This window comes from Pseudonaja textilis, chromosome 18 (genome assembly GCF_049901715.1).
Source record: "Pseudonaja textilis isolate UNSWEBS1 chromosome 18, rPseTex1.2, whole genome shotgun sequence".
Lineage (NCBI taxonomy): Eukaryota > Metazoa > Chordata > Lepidosauria > Squamata > Elapidae > Pseudonaja > Pseudonaja textilis.
Window position 1 is genome coordinate 8,164,185 of NC_142007.1, and position 22,031 is coordinate 8,186,215.

Genomic DNA, 22,031 nt, shown 5'->3' on the forward strand with positions numbered 1-22,031 from the left:
CTCAATTTTTATAGAGAAAAGGACTTTTACAGAATATGAAGTGGTAGCAACAGGAGAAATGCAAGATCTGAGGCAAAAGGTGTGGAAATCACATATAGAAGGTTACCCCATGTCCCCACCCCCAACAATTCAAACTGGATATCCAATCTGAGGTGTGTGTATAATGTCATGTGGGTACATCTTCAGGTGGCATCTCAGACATCTGGAATGCCAAGACGGTTGACCTTGGCCTAGAAAAGATAAGTGTGTCCTGCCCTTGTTGGAGTCTGATTCTGAGGGGGAGATTGAGCAGCTGACAGGGAGTGGGAGTGTGGCTCCCATGGCTGTGGAAGAAACTGGGGAAGGGCACAGTCCGGCTGGGCATACAGAGGAAGACCCAGGCCCACCCTCTGTTCATCCTAGGGCACCTAGGGAGGAACAGAGAAGGGAGCAACGTGGCTTATGGGAGAGGAAAAGGCCCTGATCCCTTTCATTCGTTGTAGCTGGGAGAACAGGATATAAGTGGGGCGTTTGAACAAAGCTCCTTGCTGGAAGCAAAGCATGTATTATCTTGGTCAAGGCTTATCTGGATTTTGGCATCCTCCCAACTGTGGGTGAAAGCCTGCAATTTATCACACTGGCCTGCCATGTTAATTACTTCAGTGTGGTTTGTGTTGGTTTTTTTATTTCTAATTATCTTTACTTTGGGTTCGCACTGCTGCATTTCTGCCCTTTGTAGACTGTTTTTGGAAGAGTTTATTACCCAGCTGAGGATAATTGGACATTGGGGCCAAGTTGGAGGCATTAAAGGGAATTTATTTTACTTTTGTGACTTGGTTATTTTTGTGTCACACCCCGGGTCATCTCAAGTGGCTGCATTTGTGCAGTAAGCAGGAAAGCATCCCAACTTTTACAATTCACACAACTTCAGCTCCAGTACCCTTCCCCCCACTAGGACCAAATATTCCTCCCCTCCCATTTCTATGGCTGCCGGAAAGTATCAAGTAGAAGAAGAAATCTTGGAGGCTTGACACCCAGTAAGTTAAACAGCTGAGGCGCGGGAATCCACTTGCCGCACAAATCAGCTGAGCTGAAAAACACACAGAAATATAGGACAGGATAGGGTGGGGCCATATGGGCGGGGCCAGCAGTGGTGGGATACTGCCGGTTTGGACCGGTTCTACCGAACTGGCAGCATCTCACCATTGCTTTGAGACCAAGCAAGCCAGGTTCTCTGCTTTCGAAGGAGGCCTAATGGACGAAAACGAAGAGTGGGTCTCGGAAAACCATGTATCAAATTCTATAGAACAAGTTTCCCTGTCAAAGTGACTGTGAATTACGCAGAGGATATTTTGATAAGAACACAGGTGAAATCAGGCCAAAGCTCACCGTTTGTCTCTCTTTTATTTGGAAGGTTACCCTGGGGGGCATCCCGAGGCCAACAGCTACATCGATGACTTGAAACACCTCAAGGAAAAAGTGTCCGCGGGAGCCAATTTTGTCATTACGCAGCTATTTTTCCGGACGGAAACCTTCCTCAAATTTCTAATGGACTGCCAGGCCATCGGTATCAGCTGCCCCGTGGTGCCTGGGATATTCCCCATCCAGGTAAAGGTGTCCTGCATACAGGTAGCCTTCAAGTTACAACAATTTGTTTAAGGACCATTGGGAAGTTATGCCTTCACATTGGCATCCTTCAGTTTCGAGGGACTATGGTGTCGTGCTCTGAAAAGAGGTCCTAAAACGGCATCTAGGGTGGCTAAAATGGCCAATTCGAGAATAAGATAGGACAGGATAGGATAGAATGGAATGGAATAGAATAAGGAATAGAATAGAATAAGGAATAGAATAGAATAAAGAATAGAATAAGGAATAGAATAGAATAGAATAAGGAATAGAATAGAATAAGGAATAGAATAGAATAGAATAAGAATAGAATAAGGAATAGAATAGAATAGAATAAGGAATAGAATAGAATAGAATAGAATAAGGAATAGAATAGAATAAGGAATAGAATAGAATAGAATAGAATAGAATAAGGAATAGAATAAGGAATAGAATAAATAGAATAAGGAATAGAATAGAATAAGGAATAGAATAGAATAAGGAATAGAATAGAATAGGACTAGGACTAGGACTAGAAATAGAAGTAGGATAGAATAGAATAGAGAATAGAAAAAAGAATAGAATATAGTAGAATTCTTTATTTGCTAAGTGTGATTGGACACACAAGGAATTTGTCTTGGTTCAAATGCTCTCAGTGTACATAAAAGAAAAGATACAATCATCAAGAGTCAAGAATCCTGAGATGCAACACTTAATGATAGTCATAGGGTACAATAAGCAATCAAATCATACTAGGAAATAGTCAATATAAATCGTAAGGATACAAGCGACAAAGTTACAGTCATACAGTCACAAGTGGGAGGGGATGGGTGATAAGGAGTGATGAGAAGATTAATGGTAATATAATGCAGACTTTGTAAATAGTTGGACAGTGTTGAGGGAATTATTTGTTTAGCAGAGTGATGGCATTTGGGGGGAAAAAACTGTCCTTGTGTCTAGTTGTTCTGGTATGCAGTGCTCTATAGCGTCATTTCGAGGGAAGGAGTTGGAACAGTTTATGTCCAGGATGTGAGGTAATAAATAAATAGGTAATAAATTGCGTTGGCATCCTTCAGTCTCAAAAGACTGTAGTATCGTGCTCTGAAAAGAGGTCCTAAAAGAGCATCTGGTGTGGCCAAAAAGGCCAATTCGAGAGTGGCAATTCCTTCCACAGTGGGGGCAGATACAGTCTGTCCTCTGTCTAGCTGCCCCCTGCCCTGGATTTCACTGGTTCCAGGATTGCCTCTTTGCCTCACAAGTGTCTTTTCGAATTGGAGCAGGCCGTGCTCTGTGTTTAGCCTCGAAGCTGAACGATCAGAGGTCAAGGTTCCCAATGGCTGATGTCCATTCCCAAGGCCTTTAGATCCCTCTTGTAGATATCCTTATATCACAGCTGTGATCTAGGGCGCTTTCCCTGCACTAATTCTCCCATACAAGAGATCTTTCGGAATCCGACCATCGGCCATCCTCACGACATGCCCAAGCCAGCATAGACGTCGCTGTTTCAATAGTGTATACATGCTAGAAATTCCAATGTCAGGTTCCCAAGTGACGAAATCCATTTAAAAAAAAAAGAGCTTCCAAAATAATTTCTTTCATTTAGGAAAGCATCAAATTGGCAAAGTCTGTTGTAATTCCGGATCTGACACAACCTGGAATTACACCACATAATATTGGAAATTAGAAACAGCCCCCAAAAGTCACATTCCCCAATAGAAGTAAATCAACATTTGTCTGGTGTCATCAATCTCCACCTCCAGGTCTCAAGCAGGGTCAGCTTTTGTTTCCACGGGAAGGAGAACCACCTAGCCTAAACAACTCTCACTATCTCCACTCCTCCCATCTTAGGAATGTGGCAAGCCCCAAACCCTCCTCCCCCTCCAATAACCAGCAAAGAGGAAGAAAGAAAAGGAATAGATAATAAGGCTATAAAATAAAATGGTTGTGCATACGTCAGTTTTGGGATTGACATCCAGTATGTTCCAAGACTTTTTGGAACTTTGTCATGCCAGGGCCATTGGGAAGTTACAACGGCAGTGACCGATGTCTGTTTTTCCCACACTTAATGACCGGCGCAGCATCCCCATGGTCATGTGATCAAAATTGGCAACTGGCTCATATTTATGACGGTTGCCATGTCCCCAGGCGACAAAACACAAACAGGGGTTAACGCATTGTCCCCTTAACCCTGACCCAGAGCTGACATAGGCTTTTCAACTCTCAGGCGGCCATCTTGGTTTCTTTCAGGGCTATCATTCTCTGCGCCAGCTTGTGAAGCTCTCAAAACTGGTGGTGCCTCAGGAAATCAAGGACGTCATTGAACCCATCAAGGACAACGATGCGGCCATCAGGAACTATGGCATTGAACTAGCCGTCAAGATGTGCCGAGAACTCTTAGAGAGCGGCCTGGTCCACGGTCTGCATTTCTACACCCTGAATCGCGAGGTGGCCACCATGGAGATCCTCCGACGGTTAGGCCTCTGGAAAGAAGACCCAAGGTGGGTCTGTCCAGAAGGTGGGAGGGCTGGACACACCTGGGCCTCAGCTTTGGCTTGGTGAACAAGCCACAATGGTCTCCTTTCCAGCGCACCTTGAGCAATAAATGATGGCCAATCACCCTAACGTCTGGATTGGCTTATTTCACTGAGCCAAACCCAGATGAGGAATTTTGGTCTTGGCTATTTTAAGACTCCAAACTTGGCCACTTTAAGACTTGTGGACTTCCAACTCCCAGAATTCCAGCTAGCTGGAGAATTCTGGGAAAAGAAGCCCACAAAGTCTTAAAGTAGCCAAGTTTTGGGGGAATTGTGGGAGTTGATGTTCACAAGTCTTAATAATGGCCAGGTTTCTGGGGAATTCTGGGAGTTGAAGTATGGAAGTCTTAAAGTGGACAAGTCTTTGGGGAATTCTGAGAAATGAAGTCCACAAAGTCTTCAAAATGGCCTAGTTTCTGGGGAATTGTGGGAGTTGAAGTCAACAAAGTCTTAAAGTTGCCGACTTTGGAGACCTCTGCTCTTGGCTAGGGAGAATAACGTTGATAAACTTGATGTAACTTTCTCTTTAAGCTGAGTTTGGAGTTGGCTTGCTTTAAAAAATGCCCCTGTTGACGTCCAGGAGAAGGCAGGAAAGATTGCAAAAGACAAATTAAGGAAAAAAGAACCAAAATTTCCAAACTAGAGGAAGATTCCAAACTAGACTTACTCATTTCTCAACCAACTGTGATTCAGGATAGCCCTCCCTTTTCCGTCATGGTTAATAATGTCGAGATGAGCAACCTTAAAAAGCCCATCTGGAAAAGTCCGATCCAGAGTTTGAACCGTTTTTAATTTTTCCATCCCTGATATCCTCCATGCCAGGCGTCCCTTGCCATGGGCAGTCAGCGCTCACCCCAAACGGCGAGTCGAAGACGTCCGGCCTATTTTCTGGGCTTCCCGGCCGAAGAGCTACATCTATCGGACGCAGGAGTGGGACGAATTCCCCAACGGACGATGGTGAGTGTTAGTACTCTGGCCTGTTGATGAGAAATGAAATAGCTTGTACTGGAGAAGTGTCGTGCTTAAGACAGATTCACATCCACTCCTTATTCAGGATTTGGTGGTCAGTTTGATGACCCGGAGCGTGTCACAAAAATAACCAAGTCGCAAAAATAGAAGAAAGTTCCTTGAATGCCTCCAACTTGGCCCCAATGTCCAATTATCCTCAGCAGGATATAAAACTCTTAAAGAAAACAGTTTACGGAGGGAGTAAATGAGTCCGCACCCAAAGTTAATTTGAAATAAAAAAAAACCCAACACACCACACTGAAGGAATTACTATGGCAGGCAAGGATGGTGAATTGTAGACTTCTACCCGATAACGCAGCAACCACGGTTGGGAGGAAGCCAAAACATAGATAAGCTCTGACAAGAATAATGCACGCTTTGCTTCTAGTAACTTTGCCATGCACAGTTTGTCCTTTTAACCAGTCCTCCCAGCTGCAGCCCATCAAGGGGATCAGGGCCCTTCCTCCCCCGTAGACCATACCACTCATGTTTCTCCCTTATCTGCTCCACCCTGCGTGCCCTAGGATGAAGAGGGGATGGGCCTGGGTCTTCCTCTGAATGCCCAGCTGGCCTGTGCCCTTCCCCAGTTTCCTCCACAACTACTGGAGCCACACTCCCACTCCCTGTGGGCTGTTCCACCTCTCCCTCGGAGTCAGACTCCAACAGGGGCATGACAGTCAGATTCTATTTTTATATACATCTTATATAATCCCTCAAATTTTAGCATAAATTATACACAGGTAGTCCTTGACCTACAGCCACAATTGAGCCCAACAGTTCTGCTGCTAAGCGAGGCAGTTGTTAAGTGAGTTTTGCCCCATATTTACGACTTGTCACAATTGTTCAGTGAATCCCTGCAGCTGATAAGTTAGCAACACGGTTGTTAAGTGAATCTGGCTTCTACATGGAGCAGTGGTGGCTAATCTTTTTGGGCTCCTGTGCTGAAAATTGGGCGCGCGTTTGCTCGCGTGCCAGCACCCGGAAGGCTGTCAGCCTTCAAGATTTTTTCCCTTTGCTTTGCATCTTGCGGCTGTCATAAGTAACGGGGGGAGGAGGGGGGGTATGGTTATGGGAAGTGAGCTGGAGGTGTTACAACACAGAACTGTATAAGTTGGTGGGGTTGGATTCTTGCTTAGGCTTCTATCCTATGCAATGCGCAGCTGCAACTCTTAATCAAACTATGTCAAGGTCAACGCACTGAGGCCTCATCGCCACCTGGAGATGCCCACTTGAAGATATACACAACTTTTAATTGGAAGAGCCAGTTGAACTATTGGGGGTGGGAATATTGCCATTACTTTGTATATGTGATTTACGCGCCCATTTTCTCAGATTCAGAATTCTTTTGTTGCTACCACTTGATTTCCAGTAAAAGATATCTTTTCTCTGATTAATTGGAGTCTAAGTATTTCTTTCTTGGATTTTGAATGGAGCACCAGCGGACATTATTCTGAATCTCCACATTACCAGCCCACCCGGAGAATTAATACATTTTCTTCTGAGAGGGTCTGAACACAATGTCAAATCCAGCCAGCGACCAAGAAGACCTGGGAGCTACTGGAGGACAAGATTCTCTGCTGCTAGAGGAAGCAGCGGAAGCCGACTTGTTAGCAGAACTAAATCTTGGGGAAAAACCAGCTGTAAAACCCAAATGGTCCCTGGGAGTCGGCTGGAAGGATCCTGAGGAAAAGCCTCCTCCAGGAGTGACCACTACCCATCGGCGTGGAAGAGAGGAGCCATGGCAAGAGAAGGAAAGAAAGAATTTTCTACTAACTCAAGCCATGCATCTTCTAAATGAAGCTATCGGAGAACCTCAAAGGTATGAGGGAGAGGAGGAGGAGGCAGCCCCAGCCAGAAGAATCAGAGCAGCCACCCCCATAAACCAACCTGGGCTAGCGCAACAGGTAGCAGCAGCCCAGGGGCCCCCAGTGAGGGGAGTAATTGCCAGAAGACGTAGAACTCCAAAGGTGCCTCCGTTGGAAGTAAAATATGGGGGGGATCCCAAGGAGTTAGGATTTTTCCTGGCACAAGTCTGGAGCTGTATGGAGGAATACGGAGGGGATTTTTCCTCAGAAGCAGCCCAAGTTAGATGTGTTACCAGGGCTCTGGAGGGAACAGCTGCAAAGTGGATGGTGACTTTGCATAATGATAAGGCCCCTCAGCTGATGAATTATGACCTGTTCATGACTGCGCGGCCGGCCCAGGTTTGAAGACCCACTTGCTGAACGTAAGGCCAGAATTAGGATGAAGACCATAAATCAGAGGCAGAGATCAGTGGCCGACTACACCCAGGAGCTGGTGTGTCATATTCGAGGCTGGTCCCAGGGAGCCCTGATAGAAGCTTTTAAAGATGGGTTGAATGAAGATGTATATCAAAGCTGTATTACCAAAAGAGACCCCAGTGAGCTGCAGCTGTGGTACGTGCTGGCGGCAGAGGTGGAAATTGATCTGACCCAAAACAGATGCCGGGGGGGGGGTGTTGGTTGGAGCAAGTCCTCCCCCACCAGCCCTCAAGAAGCCTTAAAACCTCAAAAGGGAGGAATAGCGGCAAAACCCAAGACCACTGCATGCTTCCAATGTGGGAAAGAAGGTCACCGGGCTGCAGACTGCTGTGCCAAGCTACAGCCAAAGGGGGCGCCAGGAGGAGGAAAAAAACCCTGAAAACCCCCCAACAAAATGGCGCTTAAAGCAGAGGAGGTTGTAGAGATCGCCCCTCCGAAAGGAGAGGAGCTGGGAACTCCAACCTCTTCTGAAGAGAGTGAATCCGAATCGGAAGATGACTCACTGATAAGTCCAAACAAGGACCTATGACCATTCATAGGAGATTAAGGGTACCCAAGTCGGGAACCAAAGGGGAAATGCTGGCCTTGTTAGACTCTGGGTGCACAAGGTGCGTAATCAGCTCAGAGGTAGTGGAGAAAATGGGCTTAAGGCTAAAGACTTTAAAAATGCCCATAGCTTTTACCAACTGGATGGATCAGCAGCTGGGGGCGGCCCTGCACATTTCATAACGGAACCAATAGAAATGACGATGGGGAAGCATAGAGAGACTTTGTGTTTTATTGTGGCTCCTGGGATGGAGTGGCCCCTAATACTGGTGTTGCCCTGGCTCCGGAAATGGAACCCTCACGTGGATTGGAGGAGGGGGTAATTGCGCATACGTACTGACCAACACCCAGAAGGGGAGGGGCAATCTCAACCAAAACTCAAGAATCCTACTGAGCTAACAAAACATAAAAACATCAAGCCATCTTCCATATGTTTGCTTATGTTTGTTTTTAAAAACCAATAAAACATTTTTAAAAAAAGAATCCTACTGAGCTGGCCTCCACTGGTACCAAGAGCCTCCAGGGGGAGGAGAAAATTCCGGAGGAATATTGGGACTTAAAGGAGGTATTCGGTGAAAAGGCCTCGGACGAGCTTCCCCCCCATCAGTCAACAGGTTGCAGTATTGAAATTTTACTCGGGGTGAAACTCCCAAAACCGAAACTGTACTCGATGACATCACGGGAGCTAGAAGAGCTGTGGTCATTTATCAATAAGAATTTGGAACGTGGTTTCATCCAACCCGCTAGGCCCCGGGTAGCAGCCCCAGTATTGTTTCGTGAAAAGAAAGATGGCTCCCTTCGTTTATGTGTTGACTACAGAAACCTCAACGCTATTTCAGTGGAGAACGTGTACCCCCTCCCCTTGATGAAGGATATGTTGGCTCACTTGGCCAAAGGGAAATTTTTTTTACAAAACTCGACCTGAGAGAAGCATACTACCGAGTTCGAATTAAGGAAGGGGATGAACGGAAAACTGCTTTTAACTGCCCAATGGGTTGTTTCCAATTCAACGTTCTTCCATTTGGCCTACAGGGGTCCCCTGCAGTATTCATGCAAATGATCAATCAGGTGTTGCATGAACATCTATACAAAGGGGTGTTGGTCTGTCTTGATGATATTCTTATCTACACGGAGACTCGTGATGAACATGTGAAACTAGTGCGGTCATTTCTGGAAAAACTTCGAGCTGCTGAGCTGAATGCAAAGTTGTCCAAGTGTGAATTCCACCAGGAAAAAATGGACTATTTAGGCTATCGCATCTCACATGAATGGCATAGAAATGGATCCGGGGAAGGTTCGTGCCGTTTTGGAATGGGCCCCTCCCCGCACCAGGAAGCAACTTCAAAGTTTCTTGGGATTTGCTAATTTTTACTGTCAATTTATCCCTGCTTTTGCAAAGATTGCAATGCCTATCACAAATCTCTAAAAACCAAAGGGGAGGTGAAACTGAAGCCTAGTAAACCACTGGAGTGGTCCATGGAATGTCAAGCCGCTTTTGAGAAGCTGAAACGACTGTTTGCTGTTGAACCAGTACTCAAGCACCCGGACATGGACGCTCCATTTGTAATCCAAGCTGATGCGAGTGATGTAGCAATCAGGGTGTTACTACAAGCAAACAAGACGGGGATTCTGCAACCGTGTGCACATACTTCCCGTAAACTAACTGAAACCGAAAGAAGATGCGCCATCTGGGAAAAAGAAGCTTTTGCAGTTCGCTGGGCTCTGTTAACCTGGAGGCATTTCTTAGAAGGGGCAAACACCCATTTGAGGTGTGGACAGATCATAAAAATTTGGAGGCTTTGAAAACGCCTCGGAAGCTGTCTCCCAAGCAAGTTCGCTGGGCGCAGCACTTTAAGCGCTTTAATTTTTTATTAAAGTACATTCCAAAGGGGAAGAACTTCATGGCGGATGCTTTATCTAGATTATCTCAATATAATAGTGCTCGCCAAGAAGTGGTACGGCCTATTGTCCCAACCAAACAGTTGGCAGCTCCAGTGGTTACCAGAGCCCAGAAAAAGAAGGCAGTTGATTTATCAAATGATTTGACTGCACAATTAAGAGACGCTCTAAAACTTGATGATTGGTTCCTTGCTTACTCAAATAACTGTACGGTTAGAGATGGATTGGCATGGGTGGGCGCCAAATTATATGTGCCAGCGAAGCTGAGAAACCAAATATTACAGCAAGCTCATGACTCTAAAGCCGCTGGACATTTTGGATTCGTGAAAACCTCACACTTGGTTAAAAGGCAATTTGGGTGGGCCTACCTTGAAAAAGGACATTGAGACTTATGTGGCTAGCTGCCCTATCTGTGCCTCAGCCAAACGGCCTCCTGGTTAACCAGCAGGCTTACTACAAAATGTGGCTAGACCAACGGCTCCATGAAAGGAAATCTATGGATTTTATAGTGGAATTACCTGAAATTAGGGGGAATACAGTTATTTGGGTAGTAAGAGATTTGTTTTCCAAACAGGTACATTTCATACCTTGTCCATGGTGCAGGAGGCCAACTAGGCCAGGCCCACCATGGCCACACCCACCCAGCAACTGGGCAGAGAACCCCCTTGCTAAAATTTTCGAAGGCCACCCCTGGTTGTAACTGCTAATCACGGACCTTAAGGCAGCTCGAAAAGTCCATGCGCTTAATTCAAACCTTTTATTTATGTATGTATGTATTTATTTATCTTGTCAAAAGCTTAGAATATAACAGAAACAAGAATAAACCTAAGTTAAAATACAAGAAATAGGAACTAATCATTGGGGACAATAGGACAGGGACGGTAGACACAATTGTGCACTTAATGCACGCCCCTTGCATTAATTCAAAGGCTCTCTGGCAGCAATCGGCCCAAGCAGAATTTCTTACTTCTCTTCTTCTTCCTCTTCACCCACTTGCCAATTCTCCCCCAAATCTCCAGGGGCAACTCTTCGTCCCCCGCCTTCGGGGAGCTGAAAGACTACTATCTTTTCTATTTGAAGAGCAAGTCTGCCCGAGAAGAACTGCTGAAGATGTGGGGAGAAGAGCTGACCTGCGAGCAGAGCGTCTACGAAGTCTTCAGGTGCTACATCGCCGGGGAGGCCAACCGAAATGGACACAAGGTGAGAATTCATGAAAAGCACGGCCCTTTTCCGGTGAAAGGAGAAGAACGGCGGAGGTTGGCCATGAGAAGGCCAAGCCAAAGTGGACCACTTTGGTCGAGTGTTCCTTCTCCAGCGATGTATCTCAACCTTGGCCGCTGGTATCTAACACCAGATATTTGACACTGCATTTAAGTTATCTAAAATGCATAAAAGGGATGTCAAATGAATGTTGGAAGTGTAAAAGTAAAGAAGGGATTTTTAAAAAATCATTTATAGTGGACCTGTGATAAACCAAAGAGATGTTAGAGTAAGGTTCATGTTTTAATACAGAAAATGCTTAAAAGAAAGATAAAGATGAAACAAGAAACTTTTCTTTTGGGTTTAATGGAAAAAGACTTGGAGAAAAGAATTCAGAACTTTGATCTTATATATGTTGACAGCAGCAAGACAGCAGTTAAAAAATGGAAGATTGACTGATGCTTATAGAAATGGCTAGTTTATATTACTACTAGCTCGATACCTGTGCTTCGCTACGGAACTATGTTTGTTGGGCTTAGTTTTGGGGGAGGAAAATAAGGGAGAAAAAATTCTGCCTCTGCCTACCAGCATCCATCGGTATTCATCTGGCTAGCATCCTGTCAGTGTGTGAGAGAGTTGAGGGCTGTTTGGAAAGTGAAAGAGTATTTGCTGTGTGAGCAAGGAGACAGCAAGGAACCTGGGCGTGGCTTAGCTCAACTGTTCTGTAGTAAAGCTGCTTGCTGCTGTGAAAGTAAAACGGAAACGGAAACTCCTCTGCTTGTGTTTTGCATTTGGAAGAGATTTCTTTTCAGGTGGGGAGGGGGAGTAGAACTTCTTAGCATCAGAGCATGTTAATAATAATATAGGAAATACTAAGGCTCTCATGATCATTTGGAAAAATCCTTTCTTAGGGAGCCCCCAGAAGCCAAGAGGAAGATAGGTGCCAAACTTCAAGTTTGTAGGTTTTACAATTCTGGAGATTTTGTGATGATGCATGAGGGGCCTTTCGCTTTTATACATATATAGATGAAAAAGCAAAAAGCTGTGGTTTGATGTTTTAATTTACTGCAACAGGGAGTGAGAAGTCAACTATTTTCTTCCAGCCCTTCCTCATTTCTCTTCCCCCTTCCCCTACCGCCACTGCCTTCCTATTTATTTTTGTTTTTTGTATTTTATCACCTAATAAAATGTGGTTGTTTTTTTAAAAAGAAACAATAACAAACAGCTGTGCTGACTGGGGAATTATGGGAGTTGAAGTCCACCCGTCTCCAAATAGGTTGATGAGAAACGTCCTTCTACAGCTTTGATCTCTTTCCCTTTGCCTCAAGGTCACCTGTTTGCCATGGAACGATGACCCTCTGGCCGCTGAGACCAACCTCATGAAGGACGAGCTGGTTAAAGTCAACCGGAGAGGCATTCTGACCATCAACTCCCAACCTAACATCAACGGAAAGCCTTCCACGGACCCCATCGTGGGTTGGGGACCAGAAGGTGGCTACGTCTTCCAGAAGGTAGCCGCCTTAAACCACTTGGTGGATTCTTTGTTTCTGTTCCTTTGGGTCAGTCTTGACCCCTGGAAAACTCCCTTTTGGAAGTGGTTGGCCACGGCTTGCTTCCCGGGGCTGAGAGAGAGGGGCTGGCATCAGGTATTCTGGCTGGCTTCCCAAAATCACGAAGCAGGCTCTTCGTCCCGACAAAACCCCTTTTATTTAGGCTAATGTGAATTCCTCTCATTCACATCCAGCAAAGTCCCAGCAAACGGTCTTTTAAGAGTGATTTACAATCCCAGACCTTATCAAGCTTGGAGAGTTGCCAGGCCGATAACTTCCAAGTGCAATGGTGTACCAGAAAATACTTGGCAAGGAGTCAGGAACAAATCTTTACCCTAATTAAATGAACTAATTGTCTCCTGCAAACATACCCCTCCCCTTTCGCTCCTCTTTATTCCCTATGGGAGGGGCCATTCAGCATCCACCTGTGCCCTTACTCCCAAGTTGACCCTTGTTCCTTAGCTATTCCCTTCTCCTGGCAGCTCTGCGCATGCGCACATCAGGAACAGGCTCCAGCTGCTCTTCTTCCCCACTGATCTCTGACTCCAAAGGCAGCTGATAACTGTCGGACGGCCGTGGGCCCACCTCTGCCTCCACCACAGAGCCCTCGTCAGAGCCTTCCCCAGACTCCAGGACTGGCCCATGCTCCTCCCCAACCTCCTCCCTGTCCGAGTCTGCCGCCAGTTCTGCTGGCTGTTGGCAGACCACAACACTTTGTGCCTAAGGAGAGGGAAACTCAAGCCTCAAACAAACATTCAGAAGACCAGGGAAAAGGGGATTTTGATTCTTAAAATCATTAAAGCAACCAACATAGAGATTAAACAGTATTAGAGAACCTCATGGGAATCACAGAGGATAATCGACCCCACTGAATTTTAAAGCCCTCATTTACAAGCCTGGTTTAGCTGCTGAGAGGCTCATGAATGACACCCCAGAACGAACCCCAGAGGAGACAGCCAAAAATGGTCTCAGATTATCCATGCTGGCAGTCTCCTCCTCCTCCTCTTAAAAAGTCTCACAAAAAAGCAGCTACAATCCCCAAGCATGGTCAATATGGGCTCCACTGTGTGCAAACGCCCCGTAATTCCCAACATCCTGGAGTGGAATTCTACCGGTTTGGACCGGTTCTCGTGAACCGGATGTTAAATTTACATCTGGTTCACTGACCTGGTAGTTGAAGCCTCCGGACCACAGGGAAGGCAACCAATGGCCCTTCCAGAAGTTCTGGTAGGCCACGCCCACCATGGACACACCCACCCAGCAACCGGGCAGCGAACCGGTAGCTGGGATTTTTGAGCCCCACCCCTGCCAACATCAAAAACCACACCGCACCAAATCATTGTGTTCTCGCCCGCCTCCCTCCTTACAGCCTAATGAGATTTTAAAAAGCTCACTGCTTCAATATCCTTTACAGTACACAAACTAGAGAGAAGCTGTCTTTGCGCAACAGCCTTAACCCAAACTTGTTTAGCGCGAACCTTGGCTAGGATTATTATTTCAGTTTGTCGGTTGTGCAAACCCAGATTGTTTGATGGGGTCAACAGACCGGGAGCTCGGAAAATTGGTTTGATTGGGAAGCACCTGGAAAAATATATTTAGTTTGTTTTACAATATGGCGGCCATTTGCGAAGTTGTTTCAATGTCGACTTTTAAGGTGTGTGGACAAAAGAGAAATCAATGTCCTATTCTTTCCGCTTACCCCCTTTTTTTACAGGCTTACCTGGAGTTTTTTACCTCCGCTGAAAACATCAAAGCTCTTCTCACAGTTCTGAAAAAATACGGACAGCGTGTGAATTACCACATCGTCAACGTGAAGGTATGCTGGAATTTCTCAGGCCCTTTGGGGCACCAGGGACCAGTTCCGTAGAGAAAGATTTTCCCACGGATTGGAGAGAGACTTGGTCTCACGTGCTGCCTGCATCATCCCACGAATGGGGCTTCGCTTGTTTACGTGGCCAGGTCTCTGGCGCGCTGTGGCCTAGTGCTGTTCCATGACCCCTCCTGTCTCAGGCCATTCAAAAACAAGCCTCTCCCATTGATCAGAGAATAGAATCAGCTCAACCCTGCAATGGCTAGAAAAATAATATAGAATAACAGAGTTAGAAGTAACCTTGGAGGTCTTCTAGTCCAACCCTTGATCGAGGGAGAAATACCCTTTCATATAACAAATGCTTGTCTCATCTCTTCTTGAAAATATTTTATATCTATAAAAGTGAAATACCATTCACGGATCATCACAAAATTTCCAGAAACGTAAAGCCTACAAACTTGAAATTTGGCACCTATGTTCCTCTTGGCCTCTAGGTGCTCACTAAGAAAGGATTTTTCAAAATGACCATCAGAGCCATTAGTATTTCTTATATTATTATTATTAACACGCTCTGATGCTAAGGAGTTCTACTCCCCCTCCCCACCTGAAAAGAAATCTCTTCCAAATGCAAAACACAAGCAGAGCAGAGGAGTTTCCGTTTCTGTTTTACTTTCACAGCAGCAAGCAGCTTTAGTACAGAACAGTTGAGCTCAGCCACGCCCAGGCTCCTTGCTGTCTCCTTGCTCACACAGCAAATACTGTTTCAGTTCCCAAACAGCCCTCAACTCTCTCACACACTGATAGGATGCTAGCCAGATGACTACGGATGGATGCTGGTAGGCAGAGGCACAGTCCCCCTCCCCGCCTTATTTTCCTCCCCCAAAACTAAGCCCAACCACATAGTTCCATAGCAAACCACGGGTCTCGAGCTAGTAAAATACAAACCTCTTGTCCTTCTGCTCTTCTTCAACCCTTTCCTGCTGCTTCTGCAGGGAGAGAACGTCACCAATGCCCACGAGATGCAGCCCAACGCTGTCACATGGGGGATCTTCCCCGGAAGAGAGATCATCCAGCCCACAGTGGTGGATCCAGTTAGCTTCATGTACTGGAAGGTAAACCTGTTTCCTTTTCCTTTCCTTGCAGATTTCGGCTTAGCCTCTTTCTCCCAGTCTAGCCTACAATCCAGTGAGAAGCTACCAACGGGGGAAAATAGCAAGTCTTATTTTTTCCCAATACTCCCTAGATCAGTGATGGTGAACCTTCTTGTTCTGGTGCGCCGAAAGTGTGGACGCGCGCATACCGGCATCCACAATGCAATGCGCCCTCCCGTGCATGCACGCGCAACACCCCACCACCACCTGCACTGTACATGCGCGCACCTCCCAGCTGATTTTTGACCTGTTTGGGACCTTTTTTGCCCTCCTGGGGGCTCGAGGGAAGCCTTTGCTGCCTTTGGAGGCCGAAAAACAGGCCCATTTTGGCACTTCCGTTTCGTCACTTCTGGTATTTCCAGAAGTCCCATTTTTCGGCCTCCCGAGGCTGCAGAGGCTTCCCTCAAGCCTCCAGGAGGGCGAAAAAGGCCTCAAATGGGCCGGGCTGGGAGGCGCATGCATGCGCAGTGCAGGTAAGTTCGTCTGTGGCAAACATGCCATAGGTGTGCCATCATAACCCTAGATTGTTTTAAATTATTTTATGAATTAATCTCTGCTTTGATCCTGATTAACCTCTGGGGACATTGATATTTAAAAATGTTGTGCTGATAGTCCTCAATTTATGACAACTGAGCCCAACATTTCTGTGGCTAAGCGAGACTGTTGTTCAGAGAATTCTGACCTTTCTTGGCAGAGTTGGTACGTGAACCACTGTCGTTGTTAAGTTAGCAACACCATTGTTAAGTGAATCTGGCTCCCCTATTGAGTCAGAAGATTGCAAAAAAGGGATCATATAACCCCCAGGACATTGCAACTGTCATAAATGCGAGTCAGTTACCAAGTGCTTGAATTTTGATCACAGGGAATGCTGCAATGGTCGTAAGTGTGAAAAACAGCCATTAAGTCACTTTTTTTCAGTGCCGTTGTAATTTTGAACAATCACTTGAAGTTAACTGTTGAAGAGTAGCTGTATGTGATGACCTGGTGTGTGGCACAAAGGCAACACAGTCAGATAATCAATAAGAGTCCCTTTATTAGCTCCAACTTTGACCCCAATGTCCAGGTTACCTTCTGGCTGGAGAAAACCTCTATCAGGAACAGCCTTTGGCTGCAGAGAATCAAGTCCAAAACTTGGTCAACAAAAACTGTAACTATAAGTCCAATCAAGGCAAAATGAGGTAATGAGTCTGACAGGACAGGAGAAGGAATTCTAGATGTGAAGGAATAGCAGTAATGCAACATGGTTGGGAAGACGCCAGGAACACAGATAATAACCAAAGTCAACACAAAATAAACTTATGTTTGCTCCCAGCAGCTGCTGCACTCAGCATGCATCTCTTTTAAACTCTCATTTCCAGGTGAAGGGAATCAGGGCCCTTTCCTTCCCCGTAAGTCATGCAACCCACGTTGCTCCCTTCTCCATTCTTCCATGCGTGCCCTAGGATGAAGAGTGGGGTGGGTCTGGGACTTCCTCTGAACTCCCTTTCCCTTGTTCTTCCTCTCCCCTGCTCTACCCAGCCGGACTTTGCCCTTCCCCAGTTTCCTCCACAACCAACAGAGCCTCACTCCCGCTCCCTGTCAGCTGTTCATTTTCCTCCTCGGATTCAGACTCTGACAGGGGCATGACACTGTAGTGCAAACCTTGGGAAACATTTAAATTTAAAAATGTATATTTAAACCTTTTCATTTCTGCCACGTAATTCCTGCCTCCCTTTCTCCAGACCTTAGAAAGGTGTTTACATTCAGTTCTTCCTTCTGAAGCACCCACACGTTTGCAATTTCTGAGGTTCTTACTTACAGGGTTGAAAACTGCAGCCTTGCAGAACTCCAAACCTGGAATCTTATAGTAATGTGAAATAGTTTTCCCACAGGTAGGGGTAGATGAAAATTACAGGTATTTGACTCACAAACAGCTCATTTAGTGGCCGTTTTGAAGTTACAATGGAAAAAGGTGACATGACCGTTTTCCACCCTTATGACTGTTGCACCCATATGACCCTCCCATTGCGTGATTTACATTCGGATGGTGGACCACTGACTCATATAGACGACGGTTGCAGCGTCCCAGGGTCAGGCTTTTGCAGCCTTCTGAGAAGCCAAGTCAATGGGGAAGCCGGATTTCTTTTAATAACCATGTTGCTAACTTAACAATGGCAATGATTCACTTAGCAACAGTGGCAAGGAAGGCCGTAAAATGAGACAAAACTCAACCAATTTCTGACTTAGCAGCAGAAATTTTGGGCTGGATTGTGGTCATAAGTTGAGGACTACTTGTATGTCAAGGTTCCCAAGTAATTGTTGTGGTTAGCCAGCAGCAGATGCGGATGGCTGAGGAGGACTCTAGTGAGGGGCCAGGACCATCAGGGGGTGGACTGCTGTCTTCAGAGATTGTGGGGGCTGGCAGCAGTGATGAGGAGGTTCCTGAGGAGCCTGTGCCAAGTGCGCGTGCACACAGGGCTGCTTGCAGGAAAGAGCAGCTACAACAGCATGGATGACTCGGGAGTAAGGCTGCAAGGTAATGGCCCCTCCTTCAAGAGGATAAAAGCCAGCTGTGAAGCGAACGTTCTTTGCAGGAAGCAAAGACATTTTGAAACTCAGCCTCGTGGACATTGCAGTATCTTAGTTGGTATTTGAAGACTCTTGTGTTGTGGAATATTTCTTATCTGTGATTCGTGGCAGTCTCGTATAGTTTTGGCAAGGCTTGTGCTTATCAAAGTTAATTAGTTTGCAGCAGCCTTTTAACCGGGGATTCGTAAGAATCATTAAAAGGTTTCTGTTCCCTTTGGTTCGTGTTTGTTTTATTGGACAAGAGTTTGGGTCAGAACAGTAATACATCCCATTCAGTGAAAACTCTAGGCAGGCATATTCATCAAAAAACATGTTACTGGGACCTATCAAATTGGCACAGACTTGGTGGAAAACCGTCTCTGAGTTCCCACTGGTTTTACACCCAATTAAAAGAAAAACTTAGTCGTTTCCCCCCAGTCACCCATCACATGGTCCAATTAGCATCCAGCCCAGTTGCTAGGTGACCTCAGTCTCCGCCTCTCGGACACCTGCACCAACGTCCTGGATTCCCAGGGGAAAGAATTTTATTTCGGCTGTAGCACCCCCAGCTAATCTCTGCGCCATCCCCTCCCTGGCCCCCTTCGCTCCAGGCTGCGTCAGCCCTGAAGCTGTGAGAAGAGAAACCTCCCTAGAGGAAATCTGCATGGAAAAAATGGGCACAATTAGGCCAACTTCAGGGTTGGCTATCAGCTTTGGAAGCCATATTAGCTACCAGACGCGTCCACACTGCCACATTCTTGAGCCTGGGAAAATGGGAGGGGGGAATTTCTTGGAGCGCATGTGGTTAGACATAATAGCACTCTTCTTCTAAGTCAAGGTCATGTTATCTCTGCACCTGGGTGAGAGGACGTCTCAAATTGGATGGTGATTGGGGCATGTGATGCCATGATGGGTGCAGGGGGTGGATTTTAAATTTTTTTCCTTATTGCAAGGAAACCTGGAACTTCCAGATTCAGGATTCTCCAGATGTGCTAGTTTACTATCCAATCAAAACAGAACTTTTGAGAAGTTTGTCTGTCCCAGAGTTATTGGTTGGAGTGGAGGTTTTCTGGAATGCCAACATGGATAGCACTGTATTCATTTCGGGAACTGGGCCGGGGCTGAATCCTGTGTTCAAGTCTTGCCATCTTCCGCTGCCTCTTAAAATGTCTAACCCGTAACCCTTGCTGTCTCCCATGGACAGGATGAGGCCTTCACCTTGTGGATAGAGCAGTGGGCCAAGCTCTACGAAGAAGAATCCCCTTCTCGTATGATCATCCAGTACATTCACGACAACTATTACCTGGTCAACTTAGTGGACAACGACTTCCCCTTGGAGAGTTGTCTCTGGCAGGTATTGGAAGACACCTACGAACAGTTGAACAGTCCAGGAGAGGAAGCGAAAACCTCTGGATTTTGAAAACAGGGACTTTACAACATTTTTACCACCATCGCAACGTACGGCAGCTGAGCAACCTAGTAGAACTCTGGTGCTGCTGATTTTTCTAGTTTTTTAATCAGATGTTCGATGACGGGTGCTCTAAACCGGCAGTCCCCAGTTTGGCAGCCTGGTGGGTTGTGGTGTGTGTGTGTGTGTGTGTGTGTGTGTGTGGTGAGTGAGTGAGTGGCAGGTGCATGCTCGCATTCACAGCTCCCACAGAGCTTCGTGCACAAGCGGAGGGGGACATCAGCGGAGGGCGCTTGGGCTCGCGCGTGAAGCTCCCCTTGCTCGAAGGAAGGCCGCTTGCACGAGTGTGCAAAGCTCCATTCGCACGGAGATTGGCGTGCGAATACAAGGGGGTCACACGAGTGCACCTTCCACTTGTGTGAGTGGAGCTCTGTGTGCAAAGCATGTTTGCCTGTCACGCGTGTAAGCGGAGCGTCACTCTTGCCCATTTCTCCTGCGGCCTGGGAGTTGGGGACGCCTCCTCTAAACTTCCTAAAGACCAGCCACAGGCAGCTTGGCTGAGACTTCCAACCTATCCCTCTTTTTAGTTCTCCTACAATCTATCCCTATTTATTTTGATTTTTGTAAGAGGCATCGAGAATTACCTTCCTTGTTTTGTTTTTTTTGGGGGGGAGGGGGGGAATGGCAGCCAGTGGAACCTTTGTAAAGGGACGAAAAATGAAATAAAACGACTCACACATAAGGCCTCCTGGCGTGGCCTCACAGGGAGGATGGCTTTGTCTGAAGGCGGCGTCTTGGGGGTCTCCAATGCCAAGGAAAAGTTTGACCCCACCCTCCTGCCTAGCAGAAAGGGCGCCGAGCCCACTTGTCTCAAGATAACAGCGTTGGAAAGGACCTTGGAGGTCATCTAGTCAAGGCGTCGCCAACCTTTTGGACCTCAGGGACCACCAAACTCATCATTTTAAATCCCGCGGACCAGAGACCCACCTGGGAAAATCCCCAAAAAAAGTCTGCAGGAAAATTCTCTACCCCGTTTTCCTACCGATTGATCCTTATTTGGGATCGCAGGATACTGTCTCCAGCTCCGTTCTCAGTGGGGGAAAGAGAGAGACTTTTGGCTTCATGCAAGGAAAACAGCAGAAGCAGCAGAAGTCTTTCCTTCTCTCCCCCAAACTCCCCCATAAATGAGTCTTTGTGAGACTTGTCATGCCGGCGCAGCCTCTTGGAGCAGGAGGACTTGCAGGGTCCCAAAGTCTCATTTCTGGCAAAGTTTGGGGGAGAGAAAGAAAGACTTTTGCTGCTTTCTTTGCGTGCAGCCAAAAGCAGAAGAAGAAAGAAGCGGAAAGCAGTCCGGTGGCCAGGCGCGTAGGGCAAATTTCCCCCCTCCACCCTTTCCCCCCTCCCCTCACTACCTCATGTTGTTCGCAATACAAGTGACGCAGGCCTTGTGTTCCCATGGGCCATGTGGCCGGCGCAGCCTTGTGTTCCTGCACAGCCTGGATTCATTGCTTTGGGGGGGACATTTCTCTGTGGACCACCAAAATTTTCTCACAGATCATCAGTAGTCCACGGCCCACCAGTTGGCAACCACTGACCTAGTCCAACAGCCCGCCCCTCAAGCAAGAGACCCTACACCATTTCTGACAGCGGGCAGTCCAGTCTCCTCTCAAAAGCCTCCAGGGATGAAGCTCCCACAACTTCCGAAGGCAAAACTGTTCATTAAGTGTGAAGACCCGTCCCAAAGCCACCTATTTTCAGCGCTGTTGTAACTTTGAAAGCCAGTCACTAAATGGACTGTCGTCAGTCAAGGACTATCTGTCAGGGAAACTAGTTTTGCTGGCTGAGGAACTCTGGGAGTTGAAGTCCACAAGTCTTAAAGTGGCCCAGGTTGGAGACCCCTGCTCTAGAGTGGGGTTGTGATGTTCCAGAGTGTAACACAAACTTGAAATCCAATCTTTAATGCCTTCATCTTGGCCCCACTGTTCAATAATTCTCAGTTGGAGATAAAACTTATTCAAAAATAAGTCTTTAAAAGAAAGCAATACAGCCCGAACTTAATGAACAGATAGAGGTGAAATAAAAAACTAAAACTACAATGAGGGAATTTCCACAACGGACCAGAATAAGTAATTACCAACTTCAAGGAGATAACAACAGTCTCTTGGTAGGACACTGACCAAGATAACCTCAGCCCAAAGTAACACATGCTTTGCTTCTGGCAACGCTGTGTTTTAACCGTCTCTCTTATATAATATTCTCCCCAGCTGCCACCAATGAGGGGGATCATGGCCGCTTCCTCTCTCGTAAGCCAAGTTGTTTCCTTCTTTGTTGCTCCTTGCATGTCCTAGGATGCAGAGGGGATGGGCCTAGTTCTTCCTCTGACTGCCCAACCGGCCTCTGCCCTTCCCCAGCCTCCTCCACGACCTCTGGAGCCACATCTGCACTCCCTGTCAGCTGTTCCTCCTCTCCCTCAGGGTCCGACTGAACCAAGGGCATGACGGGGTTTCTGCCC

The 22,031-nt window shown here is 46.6% G+C and overlaps 2 protein-coding genes across 4 annotated transcripts in view; both read left to right on the forward strand.

The window, feature by feature from the left end:
- The window catches only part of MTHFR (methylenetetrahydrofolate reductase), a 33,021-nt gene extending 12,763 nt beyond the window's left edge, over nt 1-20,258 (forward strand). For all 3 annotated transcript variants that reach the window (XM_026721197.2, XM_026721198.2, XM_087915101.1), the window contains 8 exons: nt 1,394-1,587; nt 3,832-4,082; nt 4,941-5,075; nt 10,873-11,053; nt 12,382-12,564; nt 14,318-14,419; nt 15,406-15,525; nt 19,316-20,258. In XM_026721197.2, the coding sequence (XP_026576982.1) occupies nt 1,394-1,587; nt 3,832-4,082; nt 4,941-5,075; nt 10,873-11,053; nt 12,382-12,564; nt 14,318-14,419; nt 15,406-15,525; nt 19,316-19,531 (1,382 nt within the window). In that variant the 3' untranslated portion in view covers nt 19,532-20,258. The remainder of the gene's footprint in view (nt 1-1,393; nt 1,588-3,831; nt 4,083-4,940; nt 5,076-10,872; nt 11,054-12,381; nt 12,565-14,317; nt 14,420-15,405; nt 15,526-19,315) is intronic.
- LOC148124493 (G protein-coupled receptor family C group 6 member A-like) overlaps nt 1-22,031 on the forward strand; it is a 393,462-nt gene that overhangs the window by 239,721 nt on the left and 131,710 nt on the right. The gene's annotated exons all lie outside the window — the stretch shown is intronic.